At 43.1% G+C, this 10,400-nt stretch overlaps 1 protein-coding gene across 1 annotated transcript; it reads left to right on the top strand.

Annotated features, from left to right (window-relative positions):
• kctd12.1 (potassium channel tetramerisation domain containing 12.1) lies at positions 1-2,184 on the top strand. The gene has a single exon (XM_035392813.1). The coding sequence runs from the start codon at positions 102-104 to the stop codon at positions 975-977; it is 876 nt and encodes a 291-aa protein (XP_035248704.1). The 5' UTR covers positions 1-101; the 3' UTR covers positions 978-2,184.
• The last annotated feature ends 8,216 nt before the right edge of the window (positions 2,185-10,400 follow it).

The following is a 10,400-nucleotide window of genomic DNA, read 5'->3' as shown; positions in this document are numbered from 1 at the left end:
CCCTGTGCAGCATACATAACCAGACCAATAAACCCGCTTCCCATAGTTTTACTTCGGGCAGCTAGCTGTTGCACTTCGCACGGGCTCGGAATTCGGCAGAAATGGCTCTGGCAGACACGGCACGTGGAATATCTAACGGCGAAGGCTCCAGATCCCCCTTTTCTGAAATAATAGAATTGAATGTCGGGGGACAGGTTTACGTTACTCGACACACAACTTTGATCGCCGTCCCAGAATCTCTTTTGTGGAACATGTTCAGCCAAAAAACCCCGCAGGAGCTGGCTCGAGACAGCAAAGGGCGATACTTTTTGGACAGGGACGGTTTTTTGTTCCGTTATATTTTGGACTACCTGCGCGACCTCAACCTAGTTCTGCCCGATTACTTTCCCGAGAAGTGCAGATTGCAACGGGAAGCCGATTTTTTCCAGCTGCACGAGCTCTCCAAGCGCCTCGGCCCCAAAGTGAGTAAGGAGGATTCCATCTGCGAGGAGATCTCCCAGAGCGACCCCGAGGAGGCTGCGGTCCTGAGCGCGCTCGCCGGCACCAGCATGGAATCTACTCGCCTCGTGCCATCCGTCAGTGGCTCCAATACGCGCTCTCCGTCCCTGGAAGCCCGTAAATCTGGGTATATAACAATAGGATACAGGGGCTCCTATACCATTGGGAGAGATATTCAAACCGATGCCAAATTTCGGCGGGTAGCCCGGATCACGGTGTGCGGGAAGACGTCTCTTGCCAAAGAAGTGTTCGGAGATACCCTGAACGAGAGCCGGGACCCGGACAGACCTCCGGAGCGGTACACGTCCCGTTATTATCTTAAGTATAATTTTTTGGAGCAGGCATTTGACAAGCTGACCGAAGTGGGGTTTCACATGGTCGCTTGCAGTTCCACGGGCACTTGCGCGTATGCCAGCAACGACCCAAACGAGGACAAAATCTGGACAAGCTATACCGAGTATGTGTTCTGTCGAGACTGACTTTTGGAGAGGGTAAGGTCTGAAGTGCCTGAATTTAGGCGAAGGAAAACAGCGGTTGATTGACGTAAATAAAGAATGACTTGTTATTCCATGCTTCTGTAAATTGGCACCACTCTTATAATTCTGGTTAATTCCCAGTAGCTTCTCTTAAAAATGTAACCGTGTTTCAAAAATGTCTTGATAGTTCCTTGAAATACCAAATTAATGTCACATGTTGACATACGTCAAGTAGTTATTTATGAAGGCTGTTTTGAAGCTTACAGCTGGCTGTCATAGCAGTCGCATACACACTTGAATTTCACTTGATTTTACAGTGATGTGCAAACAGCTCGGGATTGGGTGTCCAGGCATTTCTGATACTGTATTCTAAGAAAGATATAATTAATTACATGCATAAAATGAATAATAAACATACGCATCCATTATCCACTATTAGCTTTATTACCCTTTATTATATAAACGATTCACAACGTTCAGTAGTATCTTTCACTGCAGGTAATAAGGTGGAAGTTAAACATTTAGTAATTGCTTTGTAAATCCACGTGGTTCTTTGCAAGTTGTGCTGTGTGAAACTAAGCATTTTGCACACTTCACATTATTTTTTCAATGTCCAGAATCAATAGCTGTTTGTGAATGTGTTTCTACTAATTATATATTTTTTTACAAATAAATGTTGTACAGTGGATGCCCTAAATGTGCTGTCAGTTTAGTCCACTTTGTGCCAAAATATATATATATATTTTTTCAGGATATAGCTTCTGTAGACTATTCTGAAAAGTTTAAATAACAGCCTATAACCACTCAGTTTGTTCTGGGAGTACAGCTCAGGATTTGGTCCTGCACTGTTATTATTAGCTTATTATTTGCCTTTTAGCCCTTAGTGGAATTAATTATCATCAGACCTGAGAAACTAGTCGCGCTGTTTTAAGTCATTGTTTAGTTTAATGAGCAGATCGTGTCCTTTTCCTTTTTGTAAAATTTCTACTGCTGGGATCTTGTGGAGAGGAAAATATAACCCACCAAACTTTTCAAATTTAAGTTCAGTGGTTCTTTTAAATCTTGAAAGCTTTCTTGCTTAAATCATTCCCACTATACAGCTCTATATTTGTGTGTGTTTTCAAATGTGTCTGAATGCACGGACATGCATCTGTCTAGTGTTGTACTCCTCCTGCATTCAAATGATGAAATAAAGTCTTTGCTTTGTGAATTTGTTTTGCAGTCTCTCTAACACTGATGGCATGGTGTCTTGAACATGGCCTCCCCCCCACCACCCAGCATATGTTCAGTCAGTTGGGTTGCTGTGACAGAGGTACATGTTCAGTCAGTTGGGTTGGTGGGTGACAGAGGTACATGTTCAGTCAGTTGGGTTGGTGGGTGACAGAGGTACATGTTCAGTCAGTTGGGTTGGTGGGTGACAGAGGTACATGTTCAGTCAGTTGGGTTGGTGGGTGACAGAGGTACATGTTCAGTCAGTTGGGTTGGTGGGTGACAGAGGTACATGTTCAGTCAGTTGGGTTGGTGGGTGACAGAGGTACATGTTCAGTCAGTTGGGTTGGTGGGTGACAGAGGTATATGCTCAGGGAGTTGGGTTGGTGGGTGACAGAGGTATATGCACAGGGAGTTGGGTTGGTGGGTGACAGAGGTATATGCTCAGGGAGTTGGGTTGGTGGGTGACAGAGGTACATGCTCAGGGAGTTGGGTTGGTGGGTGACAGAGGTACATGCTCAGGGAGTTGGGTTGGTGGGTGACAGAGGTATATGCTCAGGGAGTTGGGTTGGTGGGTGACAGAGGTATATGCACAGGGAGTTGGGTTGGTAGGTGACAGAGGTATATGCTCAGGGAGTTGGGTTGGAGGGTGACAGAGGTACATGTTCAGTCAGTTGGGTTGGTGGGTGACAGAGGTACATGTTCAGTCAGTTGGGTTGGTGGGTGACAGAGGTACATGTTCAGTCAGTTGGGTTGGTGGGTGACAGAGGTATATGCTCAGGGAGTTGGGTTGGAGGGGGACAGAGGCTGAGTCCCGTCTCTCAGCCTACCGCATTCCGGTGTGACCTTTGACCCCTGGGCTGGGAGTACACTCACTCAACAGGGGTGTCAGGGTTTGCCATCCCCAATCCAACTCACTGAATTGGCTGAAGAACTGACACATTCTCAGCAGCATGTAACAACTCAAGAAACCCCACGGCCAATAAATAAATAAATAAAATACCCTGCTAAAATTGAATGTTATAAATAAAACTAGTTAAACTCCTGTTCTGAGGTACCAAAATGCATTTAATATTTTGTTATATTTTTATTGTTAATTCTTTTATTATTGATTAATATGGAATGGATGCTTTAAGTTATGCTTTTAGATTGTTAGAGTTATTCTTGTGGTAAATTACATAAATGGCGTTTTAATCTGATATTAAATTTTCTGTGGTTCCGACGTCTTTACTTTGCATAGCATGCTCTTCAGTAAAAGCAATCATTAGAAAATGTACAGTAGTTTAATGCAGGCTCTCCATCAGCGAGGACGTTTAGTTTAATGAAGCAGACTGGCAGACGTAAGATGGAACATTTATCTTCATTGTTCAGTCTGCATTCAGAATAATTAATGGTAGTTTGTGTGAGGGGGAGCAAATTTAAACTCTGGATCGTACAGGAAATGTTGCTGTGAATCAGTACCTGCTTTTTTAAATCAGACCCCCTTTGCTCATAGGACATTTAAAAAAATCCCCCCACCCTCCCCAACACATCCTGCACTGTGCCTTTTTCCTTCAACTCTCAAAGTCTCCCTCCCCCCCCCCCCCCATTACATGAACCACTGCCATCTGACTATGATCAAGAGCAGCTTGTGCAGTTGTGTTCTCATCCTTTGAATTTGGTTGATTAGAAGGTTGACTAAACAAATCATACCAGACTGTGATTAAAAAATATTCAAATATACCACAGAAAGTTTAAAACAATATGTAGTCCTACTGAGACAGTGCTTAATAAAGCCTGGAAGTTACACATCATTGTTTATATTTTAAGCAATTCTTGAATTGTAAACAATTATGTATTACTTCCAGACTTTATGATTTGAAAAACAGACTTTCAAAGACTTTTAAGATGTCCCCACAAAGAAAAAAACAAAAACAAACAAATAAATCTGATCCATGATATTTAATCTCATTATTTAGTTCTGGTTGCTGTGGCAACCCCAGAACTGTTTCATGCCATGGAGCATAGGGAGGGAGGTCCTGAGTGCTGCTGCTCCATGTTCTCATGACCGGGCCACACGGCCTGGGGGGGGGGGGGCGGTCCACACTGCCTGGGGGGGGCCAGCTCAGTTGGTTAAGGCGCCAGGCTGTGGTGCTCCCCGGTCTCAGATCGCCTCCTCGGGCCTGCAGCCTGACTGGGCAGTATATAACTGGTCGTCGTGTTGCACAAGGTACGGGAGGGTTCAGTCAGTTTGTTTTCCACGTTTCATCGCTCCTTAGCGTGTCCCCCCCCCCCCCGCTGGTCGATCGGGGGCCTGTGGGCTGCACGCCAAAACCGCGTACGAGACGCCCTCCTTCGACTCGACGCCACGCGCGCTCGGCTGTGGGCTGCGGTGTGGGGAGCAGCTGGCCAGAGACACCGCATTTTTGGGAGAACTTGCAGATGTCATCGCACTCTCAAATCAGCAGTGGAGATCGCATGACCGTGAATCCAGCCAATAGCTCGTTGTATATTCCAAATTAGGGTGAGAATTGGTCATATTCAACCCGCGTGTCTGTTGCCAAATGTGTAAAAAAAAGAGAATAAGAAAGAAAAATAAATAAGAATAAGCTGATGGTGGAGCGGGCCCTTCGCCAGCGCTGGGCGATCTGGCCCGTGGTTTCCGTGGTTTCCGAGGTTTTCAGCTCCTCGCTAATGAGCCCCGTCCACTCAGGGCGATGAAGGTAATCGTGCCAATCCTCACAATGGCTGCAGATGAGATTTTGTTTGTGACACAAATGCAGTGTGTGATGTCCTACATGCAAATGGTGCAGCTGTGCGCTATACTCTGATGCTATTACCATTTCAAGCGTTAATAATCAAAGTGTCCAGCTGCAGGTCAGGCTGGAGAGTCTGCCGGTGGTGGAAATCGGACAAAGAACGCCAGCACGTGGAAATGGAGAATGGAGGTTTAAAAATGAGGTAAGTCAGCGGAAAAATATAAATATAAAATGACAAGCATCTGCAAAAACGTTCACTTACATCAACCCCACACAATGGAAAAAGCTGTTGTACTTCCTGTGTGTTTTCTCTCTCTTTTTTTTGGACTAGTGTGCATTGATAGTCTTGACAGACAGTCCATGCTTAGATGTGATGAGATGTGCTTAGATGTGATGAGATGTGTTTCCACACAAGTCTTTGTCTCTGGAATGCCAATGGTTAAGTGAGGTGTCTTCAGGCTGAAGATCACCTGTTACACAGCACAGCCGTTGGTAAAAAGCTGTTACTGGTTAGTGGTGGTGTGTGCACCTCTGCGAATGCACTGTTGCCGTATTTACTGATGCACTGTTTCCATATCTACCGAAGCACTGTTGCCATATCTACCGATGATGCACTGTTGCCATATCTACCGATGATGCACTGTTGCCGTATCTACCGATGATGCACTGTTGCCATATCTACCGATGATGCACTGTTGCCATATCTACCGATGCACTGTTGCCGTATCTACCGATGTGCACGGTTGCCATATCTACGATGCACTGTTGCCTTATCTACCGATGTGCACTGTTGCAGTGTATACCAATGCACTGTTGCCTTATCTACCAATGCACTGTTGCCATATCTACGATGCACTGTTGCCTTATCTACCAATGCACTGTTGCCATATCTACGATGCACTGTTGCCGTATTTCTTTGGGTGAATACAGAAAGAGCAGTGAAGGAACCATCGCTCACAACAGAGAGCTGGTGAGGAAGTGCAGGGGATTATGGGATGTGATGCAAAACAACATCAGTAATGGCAACAACAGTAGCCATGACAGCTGAACCCATTACTTTTCCATAGCAGAAGCAGACCAGACACAATTTAGCCCATCTACAGTGTAAACCCCACATCCTTTATTGGAAGCTAATATTGTCGTTAATTAGTACAAATTAGTTTAGCACGGAACTCACTGCATAAATCAGTCTTCTGCCTGTGCTCTTGTCTGGTCCAGAGACGATGTAAAAATGATACTTCAACACAAGCTTGAAAATACCTATTTAGGATGCTTAAAATTAGCACCTTTTTACACAAAGTACATATAGCTTTATGTCTGTGTGGGTGTGGGTGTTGGTTGTGGTGTGTGTGTGTGCTTGTGTATATGACTGGTGTGAGTGTGTGTATATATGTGTGCTTGTGTATATGTGTGTGTGTATGTGTGTGTGTGTGGTGTGTGTGTGTGTGTTTTTGTGTGTTTGTGTGTGCCCTTGTATATGTTTGATGTTTGTGTGTGTAAATATGTGTGCTTCTGTATATGTGTGTGTGTGGTGTGTGCGGTGCGTGTGTGGTGCGTGTGTGTGTGTGTATGTAGAGTGTGTGAGAAAGAGACAGCATGTTCAATGTGGCACATCGAGGAGACAAAGCCTTTCTTTGATGGAGTCTCCCGCTCTACACACGTGGGCGACCAGGAAGAGGAAGTCCAACAGGTCTGCTAGCTGTAGGGTTTGTAGCCTACGCTCCTCAAATGTGCAGGAAACTTCTGCACCACAACCACACATTCCTCCCTCCCGTTCCTCTAGCACAGAAAGGGCAGAAAGTCCACTCTTTTACGCAAACGCACTCATGCAGTTATTTTTTCAGTGATAAAAATCTTGTTTTGGTCCTCCTACAAGAACTTACATTTGCATATCAGACCAGTACCTTCAGTTAAAACAGGCAAAGCTTTTCATTATTTTAATTGTGTTCAGAGTCAAAAATATATTGACTCCCTGTCTGAGGGGAGGCAAGCTTTTAGAGAAAGTGTTAATTGAAGCATCTTGCCCCTGTTTTATATGAGCTTTGAGAAAAATGTGAATTATAAAAGGGTCCCCTGTGGTGTAAGAGCTTTTTTACTTTAATGGTAATGTACCTGTAAATCTGGAACCACGCGGACTGTTCAGCTGGAGCTGGTTGAATTCCTTGAGCTACTCCTGTTCAGCTGAAAACTGTCTGCAGAAATAATCCCAAACCCCTACAGAGACTGACGACATGGCACTTCTGCTTGGGAAATCTTGTTGAAATGTTGGGTGGGGGCTGTGGGGGGGGGGGGGGGGGGGGGGGGACTTGACTGGAACATTAAGATGTGTTCGTACTTTACTGCTCTAAATTGGGGGTGTCAAATTAAATTCCCAGGCTGCAGTGTCTGCGAGTTTTCGTAGTTTCCTTTCAATCAGCTGCCAATTCCTCTGAATGATTTAAATGAACTACTGGTGCTGAGAACACCCAGAAAACCTGCAGAAACTGTGGCCCTTCAGGACTGGAGTTTGACTCCAAATATTGGCCATAATTCTGGGCACAAGACATTGTGTTATGCAGTTTATGACATGAAAACATAAGAATGTTTGAGGCCATTGAGCCTGTCTAGGCATGTCATTATACCTGCTGTCTATGAATGAAGTCCTCAAGACCTTCTCCAAGTAGCAGAGGAATTATCTATCACATCTAGTATAAGGTAAGCATCATAGATATCACATAAATGTTGTGTTAATGTATCTTCAGTTGTGGGCTAAGCTGTACTGAAAAAGGGGAGTGAGATTAATTGTTGAATCAGAGATGAGAGAACACAACTGGAGGAATCCAATGCATTCATAAACTCGGATGAGATGCAATCCTTCTCATATTTCAATGTTTCATCCTGACCTTTGTGAATTTTACAATTTGCATTTTACACAATTTCATGCTTGCACAGTGAAAAGAGTTAGAAACCTCTTTCCTTATGATCAAAGTTAATAATTTCTAGGTCCTGCTGCTTTTGATTGGTGACATTGTGCTCCTGGTCAGTTTGAAAAAAATGATATGGAAATAAATATTTCCATGTTTGTGCCTTTTTGAATTTATGATTGTGAAAGCGATGTTCTCCACTGCTGTTCTTCAGTCTGGATAAGAGAGGCTACCAGGTGGTTTTAATAAAATGTAATGTACAAATATGACTCTGGAATGCAAGTGGAATAGAGTGGAGGCAAAGCTTGATAAAGCCCTAAAAGATTTAGCATTGGAATTAATTTTGCTGTTCTTAGCAGGCAAATGTTGCCTTTGCATATGAAAAGTAAATGGTGCATGCGTGGGTGAGGTAACAGGTACCAGGAGCTGATTGTTTGCAAAAGGACTTTAGGCTCTTTCGTTATGAAAATAAATTACCATTTAATCTCTAACCACTCCATATATTCTCCCATTTTAACTCTCTCATAGGGAACTGAATGCTGGCCAGTGTACTGTGTAAATTATCTTCATGATTTCCAAATTATGAAAATGGCGAACGGCTTTACTCGTGCCAGTCAGTCAGTGACACATTTTAAAGAACAGAACAAGAGAGGATGTGCTGCCTTCACTTTTTTCATAGAAAAGGAGGAAGTGATATCCACTTATTTCCTGTGGCCAGTCAAGAATAGAGTCCTTGTCTTGCAAAAAAAACAAAACATGAACACACACTGGTGACATGTCAAAGCAACTGTCTGTTTGGCAACCTGGCTCAAAATTTTGAGTAAGTGAAAAAAAGGTGTTAAAAAGATATTATCTTGTGATGAAGACACTACTGAAGTTACTTGTTTATTGTGTTTATCTGTAATCCTTCCATGTTTAGGTTTGTCCCGAACTTTAGATGATAAAAGTACCAATTTATAAAAGTGCTGTTTTCCCCATTTTTTCATAATGAGCTTGGAAGTCATTGAAATTACATGCATAAATATCTTTATTTTAACAATTATATTCTTTTCCTTTTTTCTTTCCTACTGCCAGTCTGCATCTTCCATCAGTGCTGCTGCTGCAGCTGGACCCACACAGAACACTGCAGCTAGAGGTATGTGCATTCCCACAATGCCCTCTGCGGATCAGAGAGGTACATCTCACACCTGCTCGCCCGTGGCTGTCTGGCACATTTCTCAGAAAAGAACATTATCTCAGACACACAGATTCTTAGAAAGATAACATTGGAAATTACAGAAAATCTCTCTGGCTAGAACTGCCTGTAGCCCTGGCCTGTCTGCTGAGTGCCATTGCATCAGTGCCGTTTTAAGCAGATGTTTTCATCCAGAGCAGCTTGCATAAGATTCACACATTATATATTTATACAGATGCATATACAGTCCATATCGAAGCAATTTCAGGAAATGTTGCTCAGGGTATAATGGCAGTGTCAATACTTGGGAATCGAACCTGCAAACTTCAGGCCCTGTTCCCTACCCTTCATACTGCACTGCCACCCTGTAATTATCTGCCACTGTTTTGCGGGTGTCCAGCCATGGCCCATCCATAGGAATCTGGGATGTCCTGGCTACGGGTTCCAGCCAGCAGTGATTCATGCCTCTACAAGCAGAGGGGACATTTTTTTTAAAGCATTTTCTTCAGATAAAACTGAAATTCAATTTACAACAAACATTTATGTAAATCTTAGGACTCCTTCTTCAATCCAAAGACAACTAGCATGAAAACAGGGTGACCAGATTTCTTGTAGGATCAATGATGAAATCTGGTCAGTAAAGAAACAGGTTGAACTATGGGCCAGTCCCAAGAGAAATGGGACGTCTTGTTACCAAACATATAAATATGCAGACCTGAGATTGAATGTCAAATATTTAGCTTGAAAATAAATGGGTTTATTGTGCTAACTGCAATATTTAGGCAATGAGGAACCCCAAATCATGTACACACACACTGTATTTAGAAACAATAGACAGTTTAATTATACAAATCACTAAGCATGTGGGTAGACCTTTTTGTTTTCCAGTAAATGTAAATGAAATTACTTGCTGCCAGCATTGCCTCTGATTTTTTTCATAAGGAACTCTTTAGTTCCCCATTGCATTTAAAAGAGAACTAACTTGACATAGACTTGTGACTTTTAAATGAGACAACTTCCTAAACTGCAGAACCAGTTTTGTAACTACCTCTTCTTTAAGTACTTTTTTTTTTCAAGCTCTGTTTTACACAACACATAATCCATTTCACAAACACGGTAGCTGAACACAGCCTATCCTGAACATCCGAGTTGGAAATTTTCTAAAATAAAAATATTTATGCAGTTGTTGTGCTTGGGACTTTAAATAAATGAATATGATAGCACTGGACAGCGCCAGCATCGACAGAATGGCTGTTTAAAGGTGCAGTACCCAATCTAACCACACGGGCAGAGTTAGACCATATCAACCCATCTGCCATAGGTCTGTAAGACAGACACCATATCAACCCATCTGCCACAGGTCTGTAAGACAGACACCATATCAACCCATCTGCCACAGGTC

The sequence above is a fragment of the Anguilla anguilla genome, chromosome 15 (genome assembly GCF_013347855.1).
Source record: "Anguilla anguilla isolate fAngAng1 chromosome 15, fAngAng1.pri, whole genome shotgun sequence".
NCBI lineage: Eukaryota > Metazoa > Chordata > Actinopteri > Anguilliformes > Anguillidae > Anguilla > Anguilla anguilla.
The sequence above is the reverse complement of the archived record's forward strand: the minus strand, read 5'-3'. Positions and strand labels throughout refer to the sequence as shown.

Bases quoted from the DNA above. Each gene is read 5' to 3' on its own strand.
- kctd12.1 (XM_035392813.1), top strand. From the start codon at position 102: ATGGCTCTGGCAGACACGGCACGTGGAATATCTAACGGCGAAGGCTCC.